This window comes from Rhinatrema bivittatum, chromosome 2 (assembly GCF_901001135.1).
Source record: "Rhinatrema bivittatum chromosome 2, aRhiBiv1.1, whole genome shotgun sequence".
NCBI lineage: Eukaryota > Metazoa > Chordata > Amphibia > Gymnophiona > Rhinatrematidae > Rhinatrema > Rhinatrema bivittatum.
This window is the reverse complement of record NC_042616.1, coordinates 461812415-461839017: the sequence shown is the minus strand read 5'-3', so window position 1 is coordinate 461839017 and position 26603 is coordinate 461812415. Positions and strand designations below refer to the sequence as shown.

The 26603-nt window shown below is 43.1% G+C and overlaps 1 protein-coding gene across 1 annotated transcript in view; it reads right to left on the bottom strand.

Moving 5' to 3' along the window:
* LOC115083333 (glutamate decarboxylase 1-like) overlaps nucleotides 1–26603 on the bottom strand; it is a 170374-nt gene that overhangs the window by 73249 nt on the left and 70522 nt on the right. The window contains exon 8 of the mRNA XM_029587135.1: nucleotides 12735–12851. Within this exon, the coding sequence (XP_029442995.1) occupies nucleotides 12735–12851 (117 nt within the window). The remainder of the gene's footprint in view (nucleotides 1–12734; nucleotides 12852–26603) is intronic.

The following is a 26603-nucleotide window of genomic DNA, read 5'->3' as shown; positions in this document are numbered from 1 at the left end:
TAACAATCACCACTTCTCCCTTCTTTCCCATCTTTTGGATGTCTTCAACCAGATCTCTGTCTAGTTCTTCCATTTGATTTAGAGGCCTGTAAACCACTGCAGTAAAAATGGATGCATGATCATCTTTTTTTTAGGACATCCCATAATGCTTCTTCTTTACCCCAATGTCCTTGCAGCTCAGTTGCTTGGATATTGTTTATGACATAAAGAGCTACTCCTCCCTCTTTTCTTTCTTCTTTGTCCTTCCTTAACAAGTTATAGCCCAGTATGTCCATATCCCAATCATGAGATTCCGTGAACCATGTCTCTTTGACAGCAACACAGCAACAATGTCCAAGTCCGCTTCCACCATTAGGGCTTACAGGTCTGGGATTTTATTGCCTAGGCTATGAGCATTTGTGCTCATACTTTCCAGCTTTTCTCGTTCAGATTACTGCTTTTCTTGGACTTGTTTTGTGTCTAATTCAGCTGACTTTTGTTATCCCCTTCACCCATTTCCTTTGTAGTTGTATTTGGGGGGTGACATTCTAATTTCCTTCTGCCATCCCCACAGTCCAGTTTAAATGCCTTATGGGATAGGATTTGAATTTATCTCTTAGGATGCTTTTTCCTGCCACAGAAAGATGTAAGCCATCTTTGACATAGAGCCTTTTACTGTTCCATACACAGCCCCAGCCTTCAATATATTCAAAATGTTGTTCCTTACACCAAATTTTGAGTTATGCCTTGAAGTTATGTATATGGCTTAGCCTCTCTTTCCCCTTTCCATGAACAGGTAACACTTCAGAAAAAGCAAAAGTCTTTACCATGTGACTAATATTCTTCGCCAGAGACTGGAAATTTCTCTGTACCACTAAGATGCTATTTCTAGCAAGGTCATTGGTTTCCAGATGGATGATAATGTAAACTTTACAGTCTTTGCTTTCTTCTTTGATTGCCTTGACTATTTGAATAGCATTTCTACCAGCTGATGATCTTGGAAGGCTTTTAACTGTAGTGTTTTCCTCAAAATAAGTTCCCAAATTAGTACCTCTGATGACTGAGTCATCCAGCACAATGAACTTTTTCTTATGTTTATTGATTGTATTATGGAATTTCTGTGTGCATTGGGTTTCTTCTTTCTTTTCAGATATCACCAGTCTCTATTGCAAACCCTTCTTGATTATCTAATACAGAGAAGGCATTTAGTACTTTTGTCACTTGAAAGAGTGTGGGTCTCTACATTACATGTCTTACTCTACCAGAGCCCACTGTAATCCAGTTGTTCTTGGGTTCCTGTACACTCTGTGTAAGTGGGGTTGGACATGTGGGCTGCACAGTTGTGTGGAATGGGTGTCTATGGGTTACATGTCTTATCCTATCTGAGCCCACTGTAAACCCTTTTTTCTGGGCTTTTGATTTTTCTGTGGTAATTCCTGATTACTATAAAGTGAGAGAGGAGTTTTTGGTAGTTTCTGATATTTTTATTGCAGCTGATTCAGCTTTAATTTGAGTCAACTTCTTTTTCATGGAAGAGAGATCTGAACAAATGGGGCAAGCCCTAAGCTTCCAGATGATCTATATGTATAGCTCTTCACCTTCCCGGTGCCTTGCTAGCCCAAAATTTTATTACTTCAGTTCCTTGTTTTATTACTTCAGTTTTTATTACTTCAGTTCCTTGTTTATGTAAAGCTTGTTCGCTGCATTCTGTTTCATGTAAACCAATGAGATGTTCCCAACGACCGTCGGTATATAAAATTTTTAAATAAATAAATGATTTGCCACAAAATAAAGGCTCCACAGTTGTTACATTGGATAGTCCTCATTCTGCTCAATTGATTTGATGGAGAACACCTAAGGAATTGCCAAATTTCCAAATTATCTTGTTTTCAATTATGTATCCAGGCAGGCTATATTAGGAGAACAAACCCAGGGGTGAGTGGTAGAGGGGTCAGGTGGGGAAGAATTAAACAGTTAACACTTGCCCACGGCTGTTCATCAGACTTTGTATCTGCTATTGATTTAACATCCCCTCCCCCAAACAAGCTGACTACCTAGAAAAATAAAGAGATTACAGTGCTTGAACTACAGAAATACAGAAGAATATCACCAAGAAAGCAGTCTAAAATAAGTCTAACTAGCTTTTTTTTACTTAACTGGCCAAAAGAATCTGTAGTTATGGGTGTCTCCTTGCAATCTAAATCAGATTGAGGAGTTTGTAATGGCCTCCTGCAATACACAATGAGTCACCTGCCCCAAAGGAGAAATGCCCAATACAGACAACACTTTTGCAATTAAACACCACAAGTATACATATAAAAATGAGTAAGAAATCACTTAGTGAGTTCTGGAAGGCTACTGATCTGGATCAGCTCACCGGTCCAAGTACCTAGCTTCTCCTCAGCCCAAGTCCAAAAAAAAGCCAATTAAGTCTGTGATCATTAACTGCTATACACTCTAAATCTCCCATCTTACTTAGAATTCTGGCATTAACATACAAACATTTCAAAGTGCATTTTTTGTTTATAACATTCTGATCTTCAGATGACAGGCATAAAATAAAATCTTTTAGCTCAGGTGATTCTTTAATTACAAGCACTTGGACTACTTTTCTTATTATTGGAACCTCACTGTCGGGATGCCCTAACTCTAAAATGCTTTATTAGTATCCTTCGAAGATACCTCCCTCCGAATCATGCACTGCTGAGCAACTGTCAGCTTTCCCCTTTGATTTAATTTAAAAGCTCCACTATCTCCTTTTTAAAGGTTAGCACCGCAGCCTGGTTCTACCCTGGGTAAGGTAAAGCCCATCCCTTTGGAAGAGACTCTCCCTTCCCCAAAAGGTTCACCAGTTCCTTACAAAACTGAATCTCTCTTGCTTGCACCATTATCTCATCCATGCATTGAGATATCAGAGCTCTGCCTACCTCTGGGGACCTGCGCATTGAACAGGGAGTATTTCAGAGAATGCTACCCTGGAGGTTCTAGATTTCAGCTAAACATGGCTTACAGAGCCTCCCTCTATATTTTCCTATGTTGTTGGTGCTCACAGCTGGCTCCTCCACAGCATTGTCTAAAATCCGATCTAGGTGACACGTAAGGTCTGCCACCTTCACACCAAGTAGGCATGTTACCAGGTGATCCTCACGCCCACCAGTCACCCAGTTGTCTACATTCCTAATAAACAAATCACCAACTATGATGGCCAACCTAACCCTTGCCTCCTAGGCAGAAACCTTGGGAGAAACATCCTTGGTGCGAGAGGACAATGCACCACCTGGAGAGCAGGTCCTTGCTACAGGATCATTTTCTGTTGCACCAGTTGCACTGGAGAAAGTACAGAGAAGGGCAACCAAAATGATAAGGCGTATGTGTTACGACTGTTGCTGCCCGACGTCTCCACTCTGCCCTCCTTACCTGTCTGGCGACTCCTCCCGCAGATGACGAATGTTTGGCTGCCGCGGCGTCTGCCTGCCATCCTCTCCAGCGTCCCCGGTCCAGCTTGGGCGCTGCCTCCCGCCATGCTGTCCAGCTGCCTTAGGGCACTCGCGCCGCACGGCCCTGCTTCAAATACTTTCTTTGGCGCGAACCTCAGGGGCGTCCCCCTGTGATGATGTCACGCAACACGGATACAAAAAGCCTACGCTACTGTTAGCTAATCGAGTTAGCAAGGTCAGGGATTCCTTACGGATGGGATTTGCTCTCCATACCTAGCTACTCTGCCTCTCCATTATTGGACTTACTTTATTTGGGGTACCTACTCCTCGGGGGCCTCTCTCTTCTCTTTCAGGTCGCTGTTTGGAACCAGTACTTGCTCCTCGAGGGCCCATGTTCTCGGACTCGCTGCCTGGACTTCACTTCTGCCTGGAAGATACCGCTGCCTATACCATCAGTGAGTTACCATCTACTTCTCTCAGAGCTATTCTCTGGAACCAGGTACTGGCTCCTTGAGGGCCTGCCGCTTTCCAGCTTCTGTGATTCCTACCAAGAGAAACCGTTGTGTGAGTATTCAACCAACGAGGCTCTATTCCAGAACCCTGCATATACTTCATTGTACTCACTATCTCAGTTTCTCTTCACTACAGCACAGCTGTTCCAGAGCCTGAGGGACTACAAGCCCAGCCGGGCTTCATCTCTGCTCACTACTGCCACCTCTGGTGGCTCCTCAATACTGTTAATAAAATATCTATCTGTGTTGTGTGTCCTAAAGCTGAGCCTGACCTGTGGCCCCTCATGGGACTTCCCCCATGGGCGTGGTCAGCAGCCACAGTGTCCAAGAGTCCACCCAAAACCTTACAAACAATAACAGATTGCTAACTCCATGGATCTGGCACAGCTCAATGCCCTGCAGGCCATTCCGGGCCTGGCCCTGCGCATTTCTGAACAGCAAGACGCATTGCAGAAACTCACTTCAGCGTTTCATCAGCTGTACACACAGAAGACCCAAGGTGCTAATTCCAGCAATGAAGGTTAGTTACATGAAGTAAATTTAAAGACTGCTGTACTGCTGGCTGCTCCAGTTCATTTCTCTGGAGAGATTTAAACCAGTGCATCATGCATTTTGCATTACAGCCTTCTCAGTTCCCAACTGCTTTTTCCAAGACTACTTACATTCTGTCTTATCTTGATGGAAGGGCCTTGTCTTGGGCCTCTACTCTGTGGGAATGCAAGGATCCTATTTTGCAGGACATAGATGGATTTTTGGACTTATTTAAATCCTTTTTCGATGATCCTGCTCGAGTGACCGTTGCCAGTTCTGCTCTGGTGGACCTGAAACAAGGCAACCGACCACTGGCTGATTTTGCGATAGAGGTTAAGATTCTTGCTACAGAACTCTGCTGGGACCCCAAATTCCTGAAGACCCTCTTCTTCAAAGGCCTGGATACTCATTTGAAAGACGAGCTGGCCGCTCGTGAAACACCTGACTCGCTGGATGAACTAGTGGCTTTGGCTACTAGGATTGATCACTGGCTTCGTGATAAGGTGAAGGAGCTCCGGCCTAATAGAGGACTTGGTCAGAAGGAGGCTAGTGCTAAACCTGCACCTCAGATGGTTCCAGTAATTCCTGCTGCCAGTGGAGATGAACCGATGCAACTTGGTCGCAAACATTTGACTTCCAAAGAGAGAAGACTTTGGAAGAGGCATGGTCGATGCATGTACTGTGGACAGACTGGTCACGATGTCCCAACATGCCCAATTCATCTGGGAAATGGACGGGCCTAAGTCCTGCAGGAGACTGTTCTTAGGCCTTACTACGCCCTCTCCTCCGCTCTCTCTCCCAGTCTCCTTGATCTGTGGACTGTCTAAGGTTAAAACTCTTGCCCTGGTGGATTCACGGGCAGGAAGCAACTTTATTCTTCGACGCCTAGTGGAGCATCTGAGGATTCCCCTCGTCACTTTGAAGGTTCCACTATTCCTATCCTCCATCCATGGAGAGCCCTTACCGGGTGACGTGACCTGCCAAACTGTACCGGTAACTCTCCGCACCGGAGCTCTCCATACTGAATCAATTCTCTTCTTTGTGTTAGAGAAGGCCATGCACCCTATCGACCTGGGGTTACCCTGGTTGCAGTTGCACCAACCCCAATTTGACTGGGCATCCTTGGAACTCTCCCGCTGGGGCCCAGGTTGTCATGGGAAGTGCCTTAAGGAGATTTCTCCTGTCATCTGCATGCCTACTACTCCAGTTTGCCGGGACTGCCACCCCAATACGCATCCTTTAGTGATGTGTTTTCCAAAGAAGCTGCTGACATCCTTCCTCCGCATAGGTCTTATGACTGTGCCATAAGTCTGAAACCCAATACTGAACCTCCTAAAGGACTATCCACTCTCAGCGATTGAGAACAAGGCGATGTCAGAATACATCGAGGAGAATTTACAGGGTCTAATAAACCCCTTATCACTCTCTTGCATCACCATCGGGAGGCCTGCTGGAGCATGCACATCGCATTGGCCGCTGGACTGAGGGTGAACAAAATCGCTGCTCTCGTGTAGTCATTGCGAGATTTCTTCATTATGTGCATAAATCTCTGGTTCTGCAGCATTATCGCAAGACGCAGGAGTTTCTCTATGACCACGCTAAAATTCTGGTCTTTCAAGATTTTCCCCCCGAGTCACAGTGAAACACAAAGAATTCACAGGTCTCTGCTCAGATCTCATCACCGGATACCCTCCACCTACCGAACACAGACATAAGCTTAGAATCCTTTGATCCTACTCACACTATAGAGGTGGAAAATCTGATAAAAAGAATGAAACCTTCGACCCACCCTCTGGACCAAATACCTTCCAAATTTCTGATTCTCATACCAGAATACATCTCCAAATATCTAGCTGATATTATCAACTGTTCCCTCTCACATGGAATATTCTCAGATGCTCTCAAATCGGCCACCCTCAAACCCATACTCAAAAAACCGAACCTGGATCCGGACGACTTCAACAACTACCGCCCCATTTCAAATCTCTCGTTTGTAGCTAAGATCATGGAGAAAATCGTAAATAAGCAACTTTCAAATTACCTAGAAGACCATAAAATCCTACACCCGTCACAATACGGTTTCCGAAAAGAACATAATACCGAAACCCTCCTCATCTCACTCCTTGATCAAATATACATTGGCTTTGATAAAGGACAGTCATTCCTCCTAGCCCTTCTTGACATCTCGGCAGCTTTCGATATTGTAAATCATAATACCCTTCTAAACTGGCTATCAGACATAGGAATTGCAGGATCAGCTCTTAAATGGTTCGACTCCTTCCTTAGCAATAGAGGCTATCAGGTTAAAATCAATAACAAAGAATCCTCTCACACTAATGCCCCATTCGGAGTCCCCCAGGGCTCCTCCTTATCGCCCACCCTGTTTAACATCTACATACTCCCTCTCTGCCATTTACTCTCAAATCTAAAACTTAAGTTCTATATATACACAGACGATGTTCAAATTTTAATCCCCATATCCAATTCACTGGACTCAACACTCAAGTTATGGAACTCTCACCTGCAAACGATCAACCATCACCTTTCAAGCCTCAACCTGGTGCTCAACATTCCAAGACAGAACTATTGCTAATCACCCCAGAAGGCAGTCCCTTCCATCACCAACTGCAATCTAACATACAAATATCCCACGCTAGAGATCTTGGAGTCATAATTGATAGTCACTTGAACCTAAAGCAATTTATAACACACACTACAAAGGAGTGCTTCTACAAGCTACAAGTACTCAAAAAACTCAAACCGCTCCTATTCCATTACGATTTCAGATCTGTCCTCCAATCCATTCTGTTCTCCAAGATTGACTACTGCAATTCCATCTTGCAAGGTCTCCCGGCTTCTACTATAAAACCCCTCCAGTTGCTCCAAAATGCAGCAGCGAGAATTTTGACGAATACCAATCGGAGCGCGCATATCTCTCCCATTCTAAAAGATCTTCACTGGCTCCCAGTAAACTTCAGGATTCTCTATAAATCACTCACAATTATCCACAAAAATATTCACTATCAGACCCCTCTTGATCTGCTACACCCTCTCAAATTGCACTCGACGGCCAGACCCTTAAGGGATGCCTACAAGGGATCCTTACATGTTCCTCCAATCAAAATTGTACACCATTCAAACATCAGAGACAGGACATTCTCTATCACAGGTCCCTCCATCTGGAACGCCATGCCTCCGGACCTCAGGCAGGAAACTTGTCTACTAACTTTTAAAAAGAAACTAAAGACATGGCTGTTCTGCCGAGCCTTCCCCGCCTCTAGCCCAACAGCCTGACTTAGAATTGTTCCATCATTTATGTAAATAAACAAATGCTAAATCACGCTTACAAGTTATCATGAGGTTGGCTCCTTGCCTCCCTCCCATACTCTATTGTATATAGTACTTTATCTTCGTTCTCCCTCTCTTTTTACCTACTCCCAGTTAAGGCATCCTTGTTATAATGTAACTTTATGCTCCTTTTAAATTGTCTCTTGTTGATTGGTTGGTTTACAGATACTGCTTAGTTCGATGTAAACCGAGTTGATTTGATTTGTATCAAGAAAGTCAGTATATAAAAGCCTTTAATAAATAAATAAATAAATAAAAGAAAATTAGATTTGCTCTCCTTTATCTGGCTCAGCTTCACATCTCACACCAAAGCGTGACCAAGTCCTTTGATTCCGTGCCTGATGCTCGAAAGTAGAGATGTGAATCGTGTCCTTGATCGTCTTAACAATCGATTTCGGCTGGGAGGGGGAGGGAATTGTATTGTTGCCGTTTGGGTGTTTAAAGTATCATGAAAATCGTGAAAATCGTGAGCCGGCACACTAAAACCCCCTAAAACCCACCCCCGACCCTTTAAATTAAATCCCCCACCCTCCCGAACCCCCCCCCCAAATGCCTTAAATTACCTGGGGGTCCAGCGGCGGTCCGGAACGGCAGCGGTCCAGAACGGCCTCCTGCAATTGAATCGTGTTGTCTTCAGCCGGCGCCATTTTTCAAAATGGCGACGCAAAATGGCGGCAGCCATAGACCAACACGATTTGACTGCAGGAGGTCGTTCCGGACCCCCGCTGGACTTTTGGCAAGTCTTGTGGGGGTCAGGAGGCCCCCCCAAGCTGGCCAAAAGTCCCTGGGGGTCCAGCGGGGGTCCAGAAAACGATCTCCTGCCGCGAATCGTTTTCCGTACGGAAAATGGCGCCGGCAGGAGATCGACTGCAGGAGGTCGTTCAGCGGGGGTTCTGGACCCTCGCTGAACGACCTCCTGCAGTCGATCTCCTGCCGGCGCCATTTTCCGTACGGAAAACGATTCGCGGCAGGAGATCGTTTTCCGGACCCCCGCTGGACCCCCAGGGAGAGGCTTGGAGCATTGGAATTAGCGACGCGTTGGAAGCCAGCAGCTTCTCACTGCATCTGAGAGTGGCCTTGCACCACTGCACTGTGTGAAGGGTCAGCTGGTGCTTCACTTTGGGGGATAGTGCAGTCAGCTCAGGACCAGAGGTGAGGGCAGTGGTTCACGGGGTTAATAACCTCCCCCCCCCCCCCCCCACTAAGACTCTCCCTGAGACTTTGGGTTTCCTGAGGTACCTTTGGTGAAAGTCTGGAGGTTAAGATCCAAGATTTTGGAGGATGGCTCCTATGAGATTCCTTCTGGGCTGTAGTTCTTCCATGAGATCAGATGCTTGACTCTTTTCCCCTCTGCTGGAAATCCAGGACTTCTTGGACCGCAAATATAACATCTTCGTCAGCGGCCACCTCCTGTGGTTCGGGTGGCACTCTGGAGGATCAAGAAAGTACTACTGGCTTAAGAAGTAAAACGTGAAACAAATTGTGGATCTTTAACATGGGTGGTAGCTTTAATTGGTATGTAAGAGGGCCCAGTTGCCGAAGCACTGAGAAAGGTCCAATATAGTGTTGTGCCATATACATAGAGGAGAGTCATAGGAGCAAGTGTTGATTACGCAGCCAAACCTTCTCTCCATCTTTGAACTTAGGGTCTGGCCTTCTTTGGGCATCTTCCATTTTCTTGGCTCGGGCAGCGGCCTTGTTGATCAACTGATTAGTCTGTTCCCATAGTTCATGCCATTCCTGGTCAGAGAATTGAGCTGCAGGAGAATAAATTGTCACAGGCAGTGACAGAGGGGGCAGAGGCTATTTTCCATAGACCAGCTGGAAAGGGGAGGAACTGGTGGCTGCATTGATGTGATTAGTATGGGAGAATTCAGCCCAAGGTAAGAGAGTGGACCAGTTATCCTGGCACTCATTATTGTAAGAGTGGAGGAAGGTCTTAAAGGTATGACTGGTTGCCTTGCAGGTGATAAGCCATGGTGTAATTGAGCATGATACCAAACCTTTTCAGAGAGAGCACCAGTACTTTGCAGTGAATTGAACTCCTCTATCTGATAACATATGCTTAGGTAGGCCATGTAGGCAAAAGAAGTGGAGGGTGAAGAGACGTGCCAACTCTGGCATGGATGGAATGCCTGGTAATGGGATGAAGTGTGCCATCTTCGAAAATCGATCAATCATCACCCAAATCATGGAAGCGCCGTTAGAGATAGAGTGTTTCATAATAAATTCCATGGACAGGTGGGTTCAAGGTTCCCTGGGGGCTGGCAATGACTGTAACAGCCTTCAGGGTTGGTCATATAGTGCTTTTTGCTATGCACAAGTAGGGCACGAGTCAACTAGGCCTTGATATCTTGCTTCATTTGGGGCAACCAGTAATGTCATTGAAGCAATTCAAGGATTCATGCCTAGTCAGGTGATCTGCGAAACAGGAGTCATAGGCCTATTTCAACACCTTTTCATGCAATCTGAAAGGTACAATTGTCTTTTCTAGAGGGATGGGTACTGTAGTCACTAGGAATATCTTAGAGGGATCAATGATATCCTGGGAGGTTCTGGGACATCCTAGGACTGGAAATAGTGAGAGAGGACTTCTGCCTGTTGGTTCTTGAGTGCAGGGCGATATCATAATTTGAAATTGAAGTGAGTGAAGAACAAAGACCAATGGTTTTGTCTTGCATTAAGCTGCTGAGTTTGATCTACATGTTCGGGGTTCTTGTGGTCCATGTATATTTTAACACAGTATTGATCTCCTTCGAGTAGATGGTGTCATTCCTCAAAAGCCAGTTTGATGGCCAAGAGTTCTCAATCTCCAATGCTGTGATTGAATTCAGCCAGGGAGAACATCTTAGAAAAGAAATAACATGGATGAAGTACCCCTTCTGAGTGTGTTGACTGAGAATGGCCCCTACCCCCAGGGTAGAGGCATCTACCTCTAAGATGAAGGGTCATGTAGAATTTAGGTGACATAGGCAAGGCTTGTCAGCAAAAGCATTCTTTAACTTCTGAAATGCTTCAATAGCTTTGGGTGGCCAATGTTTGGTGTTGGCATCCTTGCGGGTAAGGGCAGTAAAGGGGGCTATCATGGGTAACAGCAAATGACTGGCCATGAGCTTAGCGGAGCTAAAATCACTGAAAGTTGAGTCTGTGGAGGGCTTGAATCACTTAGCACTAGCCATGAGCCTAGTGGAGCTGTAAACCCAAGCCAGAGAAAACCATCCGACCAAGGGAGGTAACCCTGGGTCCCTCTTGAGCAAGGGGATCCCAGCAGAAGAGTGAGCAGTCCCCTAGGAGCAAAAGGACCCCAGAAGCAGATCTGGAGGTGGAGCAGTCTACCAGGAGTGAGGGGACCCCAGCAGCAGACCCAGAGATGGAGTGGTCCCCTAGAAGAAAGGGGCCCCAATAACAGACAGGGAGATGGAGTTGGGTCCCCCAGGAGGGAGTGGACCCCAGCAGCAGACTGGGAGGCAGTCAGGTCCCCCAGGAGGGTGTGGACCCCAGTGACAGACCAGGAGGCAGAGTCAGATCCCCAGGAAGGTGTGGACCCCAGCATTGGCATGGAGCCTTCAGTGGAGCAGACCTCTCAGCAGAGCAGAAAGAGACAATTTAAATACAACAGACCCCAGGCCAACAGTGCCCACTAGCCCATTTGCATCTTTTCACATGGTTAGGACTTGGGATAAAAGGGGGAGGATAATAATAATACTTGATTAAGTGGGAACGCAAGAGCTCCCTTCTATTCCATATGATGGTATACTGTGGGGGCCAACAACCCCAAATTGCAAAATATTAAATGTTCTTGCTACCTTGTAGAAATGTACATAGTTGCATGGCTTGAAACTACTAACCACGAGTAGATAAATGTGCTGTTACACATCCTATTAGCAATATGCTTAGTCATGTAGAAATGTATATACATGTATAATCTAATAAACCTATATATACTTGTAAAAACTGATAGCCTTGTTCACAGTCTCATTTGTTTCCTGGGATAAAGGGAAGGAAATCCCACCGACTAACACCTGCTTCCCCAGGTGGAGGCACCAGGCACCAAGAACATGAGTACTGATAGAGTCTGCCTTAGGGGGACTCCTACCATGTTGGTCCTGAACCCAGGGATACCCCACAAGGTAAGCAGTCAAGAGGGCGTTAGACTCCTATTATTTCTGATGTGCTCAGTTTGACGGAAATGTCTGGGCCAGAGACTATAGAGCGTACTTCCTTGCTTGTTTCCTTTGTATCTGACTTACCCCTCATTTATCAAAATGTGCTACGGCGTTTTCGCATGCGATAAGATATTACAGTCTTTGATATAAAAGGTCTTGTTTTCTTGGCATCCACAATGAATATCCATGAGGTACATTTGAGATCTAACGTAATCAAAATGTCTTATGCATAATTATTATTAAGGGCCTTAATTTTCAGTTTTTATTTTATGTTTCTTATAGATTCAATGTTATAACAAAGAAAAATCATTAGAAAAATGACTGTTATAACACATAGGAAACACATTTAGTGGAAAAGTCATTGAAACTCCTAAGAAAAATAAAATAAAAATGAAGGTCTGTATTAGTTATGAATGGCCTGAAAATCAGACTTGTTAGATCAGGATACCAGGGCCAGATTGTCAAACTCTGTTGCATTGTGCTTTAGGTTGCCATGGTCTCATAGACAAAGAACTCATTTCATTATTATATGCTATTCATATGCATGAATGGGGATAAAAACTAATATTGTTTCTGTTTTATTTTCTATAGGCACACCCTTAATTATAAGATTTTGCATCTATTCATCAGTGTGTACTCACTGTATATGTAAATACTTTGAAAAGGAAATATAAAGCATCTTATGTATTAAATTTCAGACAGAATAAATGGTACATTGTTCCAAGCATGGCAATTACTAACAATATTTCAAAAGGTCTTACATCAACATGCATCCAGAGTCCATACTTCTCACAAATGTCAGCAACATTTGCCAGAGGATCAAATGCCCCATACACTGTTGTCCCAGCTGTGGTGCAGACATAGAATGGCGTTTGCCCCTGAAAATAATGAAGATTATTCAGTCATTATATTGTTGTAAATAGTCATCAATGTCACACAAGTACTTAGGCCTAAATAATTAGCCTGGAATGTTCTGTGGCTGTGCCCTCAAGCATGCAACACAACTATGGTTTCTAGAACTTTTTTCAAATACAATGATATCACTGTAGGTCCACTCAGTGGCCTAGAAATAGAGGTCAATAAACAACATTGTAGGTGAGACCATTTTATAGGACTACCTCAATGCATTTCTGACTAGCCTTTGATAGCGATGTATCCTTCATCAGAACAGTTCAGTATGAGCTAAGGATGTTGTCTTACTATACAATTACATTTTTGGTTGTATTACACCATCATAATTTGTTGAAAAGTCATGCTTACATTACAACAGTGCTTTTCAACACTCGAGACATACTCAGTCAGTCAGGTTTTCAGGATGTCCACAATAAATTAAATATGCTTGAGATAGATTTGTGTACAATTGAGGCAGTGCTGCAAATCTATGCATCTTCATTGTACTAATCATGCATATTCATTGTAGATATTCTGAAAACCCAATTGACTGGGTATGTCCTATGAACTGGGCTGAGAACCAATGTTCTAATCTATGCATGCAATTTTCAACAAATTCTGATGGCGTGACCCAAGGACCAGGTTGATAACTAGTGGGAAAGAGCATGGCAGCTAATTTCAGTATATCTCCACAAAACACACAGCTGACGATTTAATTAAGAAGTCCATTTACTAAGTTATGAAATCACAATAATGGGGATTATCACTGAATAATATACATTATTTCCCAATTAACACACCATGCATTATTGGGGAATTTTGTAGCTTAGCACAAAAATAATTCAAAAGTAATGAGCTGTGTCACATGCAAAAAATATATGCAAAGCAGCCCATTGCCATACCAACTAAAAAACATTGCCACTGTACTATTCTAGGAAATTTAGCTACTGTACACTTCAAAAGATAAGCTAACTTTCCCCTGGGGACCCTTCAGACTATGGTGCCTAGCAATAGTCCTGTTTGACTGACTTAAAGTGGATACAACTCCAATGGCATCAGCACAACCCCCTACCCTAGTCCCCTCCCAAATTTCCCTGGTAGTTGTTGGGGCAAAGGTAAAGTTTCTCAGACTTCCAAACCCATTTCACTGATATTCATGGTGACATTCCCACAATTTAGCTCTACTTCTATTGAATAACCTCATCCCTGGCCTCCAAAGCCCATCCCCAATATTTAAAAATGACACCCCCCCCCCCTGACTTTGTCTACCCTTCCCCCATGCTTAGCCAGACCCTTGGTGTGCAGAGGGACAAGAAAGAGAGTCCTAGTCATTCCTGCCCCACCAGCAGTGTATCCTGTGATAATACCAAATAGTGTCACATGCAATATAATTCCATAGGACCGGTCCTTGGCTCCACCCATCCCTCACCCCAGCCAGTTGGGTTTTCAGAATATCCCTAATGAATATGCATAGTAAATATGTGCACACATAGGAGGTAGTGCATGCAAATTTATCTTATGCATATTCATGTGAAATAGCCTGAAAACCTGACTGGGTGGGGGGCTCCAACGACCGGTTTCAGCACCCTACTATGGGAGACAATGGATTCAGGGTACCATCTAAAACAGAGCACTGATTCACCTATTCTGTACAATAAAAGTACAATGTCTCCACTTGAGAAATGTATCTTATGGTCACAAATCCAAGACACAAGGAAAATTACCAGTTAAAATTTGTAGTGATAGGTGACAATGGCCGTAAATCATTGCTGGAATACAAAACAGTGCAAGTCATAGATCTAATACACCAGAATTTTATGGGCTACATATAGAAAAGATGATGGCATGCACTGGTCCATTGACAAGAGAAAGCATCTTACATAACTTTATCCAGGTTTCAAAGTTGATGCTGTATGCAAGAGGAGTTGCAGCTAAAAACAGATCTGCCTGCCATGAAGGAAGTTACAAATGAATTTCAGAAAACCACTTCACAAGAACTTAGGTAGTCTCCAAAGAGGCATCAAAGTGCCATGCTATGATAATTCAGATTGGATTACTATTATGGAGGTAGTAAAGAAGGCCTCTTCTGAAGACTGCATTGACCCAAAGCCGCTAAATTCAGCACCAACAAGATGTCAATACCCACTGCCCACAATTGAAGATATCTCTCTTAATCTCTTGAAAACCAAGATGTTCATAATTTGTGATGTAAAGAGTGGATTTTGCCACACAAACAGGCCGATACAGTAAGGTTGCGTGGAAAACGGGCGCTCAGTGTTAATGGTTGGTGCCAAAAGCTGCCTCAAACAGCCACATTTTTAATAATTTTCTGAAAGATAAGAAGTCAGGGGCCAGCCTAGTAGAAGGAGGCAGAGTTCTAAAGGGTGGGGGCAGAGCCCGCAAAGGGTCAGTTGCTGGCAAGATGCATGGTTCTTAGAGGTGGTGTCATTAGGTGGGTTTGCGACAGTGACAATATTGGGCAGAAGGGCTCATAGCAGATAATGGTTTTGCTGAGGTTGGATGGGGTGAGTTCATATTTTAATTTGAGTTTACATGCTATTTTTTTTTTAATCTCCCCATGCACTAGCATACAATTTGCTTACTCTATTAGGAATTACATTTTTTTGTTTACCATGTGGGTTAAATTAAAAAAAAAACTGTATACTGAAATTCAGTGCATAGTTTCATCGCACACCTTTTTACATTGGGCTGAAAGCCAGATGAACCATTCAGTAGACTCACAACTTCTGCAACACCTTTTGACACTACAGGTGTTTTGCAAATGCCAATAAAAAAATCAGCCCATCATCTGAGCTACTCCAGAAGAAACTGACGGAGGAGTTAGAAGAACTATTGTGGTATAAATGATTACTGATAATACCCTCATTGTAGGGGAACGGATCACAAGATGAGAGGGACCACGATGATAAACTAGGTATATTTCTACAGTGCTGCATAGAAAGATATATAAAGCTGAACCCAGAAAAGATGCAGTTGAAACAGAAACAAGTACCATACATAAGGCATCTGCTTACAGCCAAAGGACTGAAGCCAGATCTTGATAAAATAAAACAATAATAGATATGCTGGCACCCTGTGATATGAAGGAGGTACAGCAGTTCATGGGGATAACAAATGGCCTTGTCAAGTTATGGTCCAATAAAACAAATCGGAAGGCGATCCCACGTAGCCAAGGCAAAAAAACAACAAGGGGACAACCTTATGTCATGGAAGGAATTTTATTAAAAAGCCCAACTCCAGCCGAGTTTCGCCAAACAAGGCTGCATCAGGGGCTCAAGCCACAATCGTTGGTTATATGAGACTACATATCCTAAAAAGGACAGCAAACCAGACCTTGATTATTCTCTCACTGCTACATATTCTAGTAGGTCAACCTAGGTACAATATTTCCACCGTCTTCAATTTTGAAATATAAAAAAGAACTCTTAAAACCGCAAAGATTAACCACAAGCAAGGACTTGCTCACAATGTCTGAAAACATGTAAGCTCTTTAACGATGTTTATATAACCAACGATTGTGGCTTGAGCCCCTGATGCAGCCTTGTTTGGCGAAACTCGGCCGGAGTCGGGCTTTTTAATAAAATTCCTTCCACGACATAAGGTTGTCCCCTTGTTGTTTTTTTGCCTTGTCAAGTTATGTCCCCCGTTGGCAGCTACCGCTGTTCTATTAAGTGAACTCATAAAGCAGGGTAAAGAATGGTGATGGGAAGCACCACAGCAAAAGGCTTTTGAGACACTGAAGCAGATGATTATGGATGCACCAATGTTAAGGTACTATAAGCCTGGGCAACCTCTCAGCCTCCAATGTGATACATAAGAGAAAGACTCTGGTACTGTTTCGTGGCAGAGACAGAAACCTACAGCACATGCCTGCAGAGCCTTGGCGGACATGGAACAAGGATACGCACAAGACAAAAAAGAACCCTTAGCTGTAGTTTTTGGCACAGTTCCATCAGTTTTCTTACAGGCAGCCCATAGTAGTTCGATCATATTTTAGGCCCTTGGAGACCATCATGTATGAATCACTTCTAAGTGCACCAAAACAACTTTATAGGATCTTAATATACCTCCAGTGATAGCAGGTGGATATCAGATTCTGTCCAGGATTATAGCTCATCCTAGTGGCTAGAATGAGTTGGGACTTTAGGAAAGTTCACATCATGGCTGTAAAAAGAGATGAGGATATTGAATCAATTAACATGATTCACTACCTGCCCATGTCAACTACAAAATTTATGGAAATTAAAGCAGCAACAAATAAAGATACAAGCCTTCTAGCTGTCAAAAAATATAACATTGGAGGGATTGCCACCAGACAAAAGCCAGGTGCCAACAAAAGCCAAACAGTATTATTACTTAAGGGTAGAGCCGAGCATACAAGATGGTATTCTGTTCCAGAGACAGGGAGCCATAATTACAACAAATAAAAAACAGAAAGATACATGAATCCCACCTAGGGATTGATAGCCATCTTCAGTGAGCTAAAGAATATGTCTATTGGCTAAGAATGAATACACAGCTGAGAAATTTTGTTGGACAGTGAAGTATCTGTCTAGTTTGTGACATCCCCTTTAATAAAATGAGCCCTTATTATTCACCACAACCTATTTACCCAAAACCACTGTATTCCAGTGTACCGAACTGTCTAACAACAATATCAAAAATACTGGTACATCAGGTATATCTTAAACACCTCAAAGGTTATCTTAGCCAAATATATGTAGGCCCCTTACTTCGAGGGTCTGTATTATGTGACAGACTCTACCATTGTGCAGGGTCACCTTACTTTAATTTTAATTTTCACTCATCAATCCTATCTTTTTAGTAGAAAATTTTCTATATAATAAAATCAGTCATTGACTGTCAAGCAATCTTCACGAGTACACACAAGAGACACTAATACTCATCTACTCCATTCCTGGTAGTTCACCCGACACAGCTGTGTTTCGGACATCATCGTCCTGCTTCAGGGGGTATCCTTAAGTATCTCCTTATGAGAGCGTTGTCACGGAGCCTTCTTTAATTTGTTGGCTTGCTTCTTATTTTTTAATTCCACGACAGCCCCGTTGGGGAAGTTCAGAGGGAAAAGTGCCTAACAAAGGAAGTTCAGAGGGAAAAGTGCCTAACAAAGGAAGGTCCTAAGAATTGCTGAATGAAATAAGGAATCAGCTAGAGGCTCATCTGTTTGTGACTGTTGGAAGAGAAAGAGAAAATAGAGAGAAAATTGCATCCAGAGAAACAGATAAATGGGAAAAGCACAGCGAGAAGGGTTCCTACCTTACAGAGCTTATCTGCCAGGGTGTAAAGTATTTGCCACTGTGAGAGACTGATTTTATTTTTGTGCTTCTGAATTTTTTCTGTATTGATTGGTGCACTAAGCATTGGTGATTTGTCTATGGATTTTGTTTTCTGCAATCAATAACCAGTAAAAAGTTTTATTTTGGACAACAGTTACTGTGTGGTTTTTTTTTTTTTTTATCTTGATTGGACAGTTTGCAGAACTACAGGTTAAAAAAAAACCCTAAGGACCTTGAAAGACTGATTTTTTTCTTCTATGCAGTTAGAATCCCAGAGGCACAGGTATAGCCCTGGCTCATAACATCCACCGTGACACCCTGAATGCCAGGGGCAACATCTATAAACAAAAAAAAATGACTAAGAGATTTCAACTAGTACAAAGAGTTCCTGCCCTGTTAACAGTTGACACCATTTGTGTACAGCCACTGGAAGAACATCAGAAGGAAGAGTAGGTCCAAAGAACTGTTAACAAAGAAGTGGCTCCCTTATCATATGATGTCAACAAACACAATGGTCAGTATTTGGAGAACTGTAGGCATCTCAGAAACAGAGCTGGAGGATCCAAAACTCTTGAAGACTACCACACAGTAGTCTTCTGTACCAACTATGGGGGAGGAATAGTGGGACAAGAAGTGAGACTCAGGGATCTCACAGGAGCATGAGCTGGTGCCTGAGCTAGTTAACCATGAGGGAAGTCCTTTGTGGTCAAAGTCAGGATGCCTGTTAAGAAAATGATCATATCTAAAGGACTATATGTGTGACTGAGTCCATGGTAAAGAAATGATTTCAACAGGGCTCAGGGCTAGCGACCTCTAGTCCAACCAGAAAAGTTATGTTATGTTATGTTTGCTTGGAAGAGTGTTGAAAAGTGATGTTCAGTTTAGATAAAAAAATACAAATGTGGAGATTCTTTTAGCATGGACACCAGGAAATGGAAACAGGTATTCTACATATGTTGACAGAGACAATAGGGTTAAGAGGAGCTTGTTTTGGATGTTTGCACCACAACATTAAGTGCATTGTTAATGGTACAATATTAACTTTTGAAGCTTGGAAGGCTTACAGTGTGCCACTAGATGGTGAACAGCGTTTATTTAGTTAGTTTTGATTTACTTTCTGCCTTTCAGGCATTTCAAAGCAGAATCTAATCATGTTCAGAGTCAGGTGGTTAAGGGAGAGAGATGGTTAATGGAAAACAATGGATTTGAGCTGTTATACCCCATAAACAAATGAAGATTGTAGGGAAATCCACTAAAATGGGAAACTCACTAATCTACTGTTGAGCAAAAGGGAAGGAAAGGAGTGCAGATATGAGGCTATATAGTGTTAAGATGAGCCAAGAAGAAATAAATGGAAAGCCATGAGCACAAATGCTTGTCTAAGCAAAACAATTCCTGATCTTCAAACCCTTTGTTGCATTGGATGTGGATTATTGGGCTGAGGTAGGGTTGACGCAACCCAAAGGCAGGGGCCTACGGGTCCCCACCGTCAACAGGTGGAGTGGGCTGAAGTGAGAGGCCACTGGAGCTTCACCTATACCAGCTCACATTCCCCTCAGGCTGAGCCTTTGGGTGCCGGGGCCGGCAGGACTTAGGCGGGCCTCGAGAATCAGTATGAGTAGTAGATGGTTCAGCCCAGAGACAGCAGCCAGCAGATGGTGAAGTACTATCTTGGACGGGATATGGAACTGGAACTCAAACACCAAGGAACCAGGAGATACTGAGGGTGCCTGAACAGAGGAAGGCCAAAGCCTTAATAGTCCACGTCCAGAGGACAGAGACAGATAAGTTACTGTCAAGCTGGAATTAAGATTGGCAGCACTTAGATGGCGTAGCAAACAATGTGGAATTCTGGACTTCAGAAAGTCTGAAATGTAGTAGTCCACAGCTAGGGTCAGGGCATGGAGAAGTTAGGCATGGTCAGGCAATGCAATGGTCAAGGCACGGAGAAGGCAGGCGTGGTCAGGCGAAGCAATGGTCAAGGCACGGAGAAGGCAGGCGTGGTCAGGCAAAGCAATGGTCAAGGCATGGAGAAGGCAGGCGGGTCAGGCGAAGCCATGGTCTAGGCACGGAGAAGGCAGGCATGGTCAGGCGAAGCTATGGTCAAGGCAAGGAGAAGGCAGGCATGGTCAGGCAATGCAATGGTCAAGGCACGGAGAAGGCAGGCATAGTCAGACGAAGCAGAGGTCAGGCTTGGAGAAAGCAGGCTTAGTCAGACGAAGCAGAGATCAGGCTTGGAAAGGCAGGCGTAGTCAGGCAAAGCAGAGGTCAAACCAGGAAGTCAATCAGCACATGAAGAGAAGATGAACACAGGAACCAGGAACCGAAGACACGATCAGGAGACACGGAGAATCAACGAGCACTTGGAAACCAGGGACAGGCAAACCAAGGAGAACCTGTTGCAAAGGCAAAGCTTCTGTGGAAAACTGGAGCATTTATATGGTGCAGGACGTGACATCATCATCCAGGTCCGCGGCCTGATTCCCACTGTGGGCTCTTTAAAGGTGTCAAGGTGGCGTGGTGCTACTGGAGGTGTCTCTCCGTGGCCCACATGGAGAGACTTGACGGACAGAGGCGTCCCGACTGGAGGTCCCGGGATGCGATGCAAGGCCAGAGCTGCTGGTGAACGCCCGAGGTCAGGGCTGGCGGCCCACCGCCATTAGCGACAAAGAGCTGGGTCCTACAGGCTGAGCAGCAAGGTATGAGGGCTGCACCATGGGGTTGCTGCAGGCGGTGAGTGTAACACCCTTATGGTGGGGAAGGACCTGGACACTGTTGCCATCACAGAGATGTGGTTCAATGAGTTCTATAAATGGGGTAACATCATCCCAGGCAGCAATCTGTTTAAGAATTATAAGGATGGCAGAAAAAGGGAAGGCGTAGCTCTTTATGTAAAAAATAATATCAAAATGACTGAAATGCAGGGAGCTTGGGATAAAGGGACTAGCCTCAAGCTTTAAAAACATATTTCTGCTCCATTGCCTACAAAATCACATAGTTACTGTTCTATGACTTTTTACTTATCTAAGTTTTAATTTTTAGTCTGTTATTGTATATTGCTTTTATTTTATCTTAACTTGTTTTATCTGTTATTTTATTTTGTATTTATGTATGTAACCAATTTGTAAACCACATAGATCAATTACCCAATTGTATAAAGCGGTATATAAGAACTTGTAAATAAATTAAATAAATAAATAAATAGCCTCAAACAAATGGTGATAGAGCCCAAAAGGGAAGGGAAGACACTGGATCTGGTAGTTACAAATGGTGACAGTGTCTAAAATGTCCAAGTAGGTATACATACCTTAGAACCAGTGACCATCATACTATATGGTTTGAAATAACCCCTAAGTCAGAGGAGAGTCATGCAAAGCTAAAAGTTCTCAATTTTAAAAATACTGACTTTTGTACAATGGGGAAGTACAATGAGACTCTGGCAGGGTTGGAGAATGTGGGTGAAGGGGAATAACAGTGGACTACACTAAAAGGTGCTATTGCAAAGGCAACACATCTTTATGTCAAGAAAGTTAATGAAAGTAAGTTGAAAAGAAAACTGGCAGAGTTTATCAAAGAGATGGCTGAAAACGTAAGGGCCAAAAGATTAGCATTCAGATAGTATGAAGGATCACAAAAAGAAGAACACAGGAAAAAATACAGTAACTCGCTTTGCTGAAAGGAGCTGGAAAAGAAATCAGGATGGCTAACAGAAAAATGAAAGAAAACATAGCAAAAAACAAACAAAATGTGGTGACAAATGTTTCCACATATATGTGAGAGAAAGAAGGAAGGCCAAAGGTGGTATTGTAAGATTGGGAGAAGATGAGGAGAAATGTGTGGAGACAGATGAAGAAAAAGCAGAAATTCTAAATAAATACTTGAGTACAGTTCTCACTGAAGAATGGGTTGGATAAGGGCCACTGATCTTTGCTAAGGGCACATATGAGAGCAGAGTAGATATAACACCATTTATAAAGAAGAATGTCTGTGGGCAACTGTCAACACTGAAAGTGGACAGAGCCATTTGGAGCCGCATAGGATGAACTCTAGGATACCAAGAGAGCTCAGAGATGTCCTGGTGGGGCCGCTGAATGATCTTTTCAATAGATCTTCATTGATGGGTGAAGACCCGCAGGACTGGAGAAAGGCAGATGTGGTCCCTCTTCATAACAGTAATAGCAGTGAGGAGGCTGGAGACTACAAGCTGCTTAGCCTTACCTCAGTGATGAGAATATTAATGGAGGCTCTTCTGAAGGAAAAGATAGTAGACTAACTACAGTCTAGCCAATTGCAGGATATTGGGCAGCATTGTTTTACCATAGGCAAGTCATGTCAGACAAATCTTATTGATTTTTTTGATTGGATGACTAGAGAATTAGATCAAGGACATGCTCTGGATGTGGTTTTCTGGGACCTAAGCAAGACTTTTGATACTGTCCCCACATAGGAGGCTCATTATTAAACTGAATTGCCTGGGGAAGGGTTCCAAAGAAGTAGCCTGGATTATAAGCTAGTTGAGGGTTAGAAGACAGAGAGTAATGGTAAATGGCATTCACTCTGAGGAGAGAAGGGCAATAAATGTAGTTCCTAGGGCTGGTTCTCTTTGATATTTTTGTTAGCTGTATTGTGGAAGCATTAGAGGGAAAAGTTTGCTTTTTGCACTTGACACTAAGATCTGCAACAGAATTGACACTCTGAAGGAACAGACAGAATGAAAAGTGATCTAATATTTGGCAATTACAATTTAATTTAAGATACAGCAAAAATGAAGAACAAAAATGTTGTAAACTTCTAAGAACAGTAAAGTGGTATCATATACTGTGCTGAAAAAAAAAGTCATGCTCAGCCTATTCACAATTATAATCATGTACCACTGTAGCATAAATCAAATACATTTCTGTGAAATTTTTGAATATTGATTATGTAAATAAAACCTCATAAACTTACTTGAGCACTTGGAGATCAATTACAAAGTTAAAAAAAAATTTCATCAGTAGCCTTGCAGATGTAATTAAAAGACCACTTTGTACAAAAAAAAATAGTATACAGTACATCAATTTGCTTCTATCGCATTCCAAAACTTCATGTCTTGAACAAAATGGCAGATACCAGGATTGTTGAAGTTTTGTTCAAGATGTAAAGAAATTTCAGAATGTGATAGAAACAAGTTGATATGCTATATACTATCTCATTTTTTGCACAGAATGGTCTTTTTATTAACTGTTTATTATTTTCATTTGTATTACAGAGCAAGCACTGTGTTGGCCCCTAAAGCAGGCTATTGAACCGAATCACTCGGGGTGTTGGGCAGGTTTGGCATTTCTTTTTCCCTTTGATTTCATCACTTGTTTGTCACCTTTGACTGGGGACTTTTGGGACTTTGGGACTACTGTTGAAAATGTTTATAACTAAATAGATTATAACTAAGATTTAATGCCAAAAAATACAGAGTCATGAGCTTGGAGTGCAGAAATCAACCAGAGCAGTATGTGGTAAGTGGTGAGAAGCTGATTTGCACTGACAAGAAGGATCTTGCTGTGATAATGTTGGATGATCTCAAGGTAGCCAAACAGTGGGATAAGGTGATGGCCAGAGCTAACAAGATCTTGGAGGTACAGGGAGAGCTATAACCAGTACAAGAAAAGAAGAAATTATGCCTCTCATTACAGGTCCTTGATGAGGCCTCACTTGGAGTACTGTGTTCAGTTCTGGAGGCCGTATGTCAGAAAGGATAGAGAGAGGCTGAAGACGGGCCCAGAGATTTGTGTGGGAAAAGCCCTATGAGATGAGACTCAAGGAACTTACGTATTATCCTGGAAGAGAGGCGAGAAAGGGGAAGATATGATATACAGACATTTAAATATCTGAAAGGTATTAATGCACAGGAAGCCAAGGTTTTTCAATGGAAAGGAAGCCTTTAAAACTTGGGGTAACAATAGGAAACTCCAAGGGAGTAGATTCAGGAACAATGTAAGAAAGTATTTTTTCATGAAGAGGGTGATGGATGCCTGGAATGCGCTCCCAGAGGAGGAAGTGATGATTAAGACTTCAAGAAAAGATAAACACAGAAGATCCTTGGTGGCAAGAGAATGTTTATGAGAGAACAGGTGCAGCTTTCACTGAGCGATGGCTGCAGCCCAGGATGGCAGTGAAATGGCGCAATGTGCTTACTGGATGGCATGTAGAAATCTGCAGAGTGACAGCTGTAAATCTAAGGGGGACATAACGGGACTGGGGGTTGGGTTTCATGTGGGAATTTGATCTACTTTGGGTAAATGCACATAAAATCGCTGTTGGACAGATTAGATGGTCCTTTTAAACTTTATTTGCTGTCACTTACTATATTACAGCTGTGAGACCTTGCACTGTTGCCCCGTAGCACATGCTGAATGCTCAGGATGTACACTCTGAGATGGCACCACATGTCACATGCTGTTCATCACACAGTGCATCACACAACCAGTACAATGAGAAGCCAACATTTAACAAGAACGTCTAGCAAAGTGAATTGTTCTGTGCTGCTCCCAAAATGGCCTTTTGGAACAAACTGGACAGATGGGGTCTGATGCAACATCACCAACTCGGTATCAGCCATAAAATCAGTGTATTTTTTGGCCATAGTGACTGTGTGAGAGAGAGGGTGAGAGTCTGGTAGGGAGGATACTTGAGAGTGAGTGCATGAAACGGAGGGAGGGAGAGTTGGTGACAGAGAATGTATTAAATAGAGGGGGGGGGGAGAGTATATGCAGTAGAGTGAGATAGATTTTGGTTTATTGCCCTTTTTGCATATGATTTTTGGCAGGTCCTTTCAGCTAGTAGTTTTATATTTGGGTGTGTCTGCCTGTAAGTGTGACATTTTCTTCCCTCTGAATGTTAGGCATGCTTCTGTGATAACATGCATCCTGTGTCCAGGATGTCTTGCACCAGTTGATTAATAAGCATATTAATAACTGTTCTGTCCCCCACTCTAGAAGCATGCAGTGGCAGGTTTGATCTAGCTCGTGGTGTTTTCTATGTGCTTGTTTAATGAGGGGTGCAGGTTTCATTCTGATATCCATTGTGCTTGTGTGCATGGTCATCAATTTGTTACAAACCTCACCTTTTTTTCCTTTGCTTTCAGAACAGATTTTTTTTTTTTTTAGCTACACTGTTCTCATTTTGAAGCTTTGAATGACATTCTCCTTCCTTTCTTCCTTACAGTTTTCTCTCTCAGCCAGTCTCCATTATGCTCTCATCAGCTTTCTCTTCTTCTCTGTAAATGTTGTGTTAAAACTGTGTTACATCATTCCACTGGGTTTAAGGAGGAGATTAAGTGCCTAGCAAGCTGTGCAATGTTTCTACTTTTTCAGCCACACGATGGCAGGCTGCTGCTATGACCGAAGGAGAAGAAGCAACAAGAGTGGAAAGGGGATGTGATGGCAGGGATTGAGAGGTGTGGCACCTTGGAGGGAACGTCTATGAGGCTGGAAAGAGCAAGCAAGAATTGTGAAGGTTCAGGGAAGATGGCAAGGGGAAAGGGAAAACTATGCCTGCAGTTGGAGAGGCTGGAAGAGGAAGGAGAGAGCCGGAGAACGGCTGGGAGCAGACAGACACAGGGATTCGGAGAGTCAGACAGGGCTTATGACAACATAAAAGGAATTAGCAAACAGATGGATGCAAATGAAAAGGAGTGAAATGAAAATTTCATTGGGTGCCAATAGGGAAAGAATGAACAGGAGTTGGAAAGTAACAAAAATGAAAGAAAGAAGAGGAGAAAGTATGGCAGTGCTTATATTTATGAGATCCTGTACTTTATTCCCTGCACATGACTTCAACCAGCGCAGGATTCAGTAATCAGCCTTGCAACACAGTATTTACTTTGATTAAATTGAACTGGCATAGCTATCATGTGCTCCAGCATAAAATAACACTGTGGCATACCCTCAAGGGACAAACACAAGCATTTCATTTTTCTGCTTTATTATTCATTGAATTAGGCAATCAAGTTTTTCAAATGAAGATTTCTCAGGCCTGTAAGAGTGCAGCATGCACCCAGAGAAGGGGCTTTAGAAATAGCTGAGGGTCAATCTAACTTTCTACTTAGTAAACTTACATTAACACAAGCAAACTGCATCAGAAAGATGTGCAAGACATGGGAAAGAAACAAAATATATTAGTGCTAGTGCAAATTATTTTTTTTTTTCCTGGGGCGGATGGAACCTGTCCTGCAAATCACTTCACACAGGCAGCCAACTCTGAGATATTCCTTTGATATGAGAAGACAAATATCCAGCAATCAGAAAGCGCTTTTAGAAACATAGAATACGATGGAAGATAAGGACCGTAAGGCCCATCTAGTTTGCCCACTTTCATTTCTGGTAAATGTCATAGCCTTCAATTGACCTTTGGTTTCCCCCTCACTTCTTCACAGCCAGGGTCCGC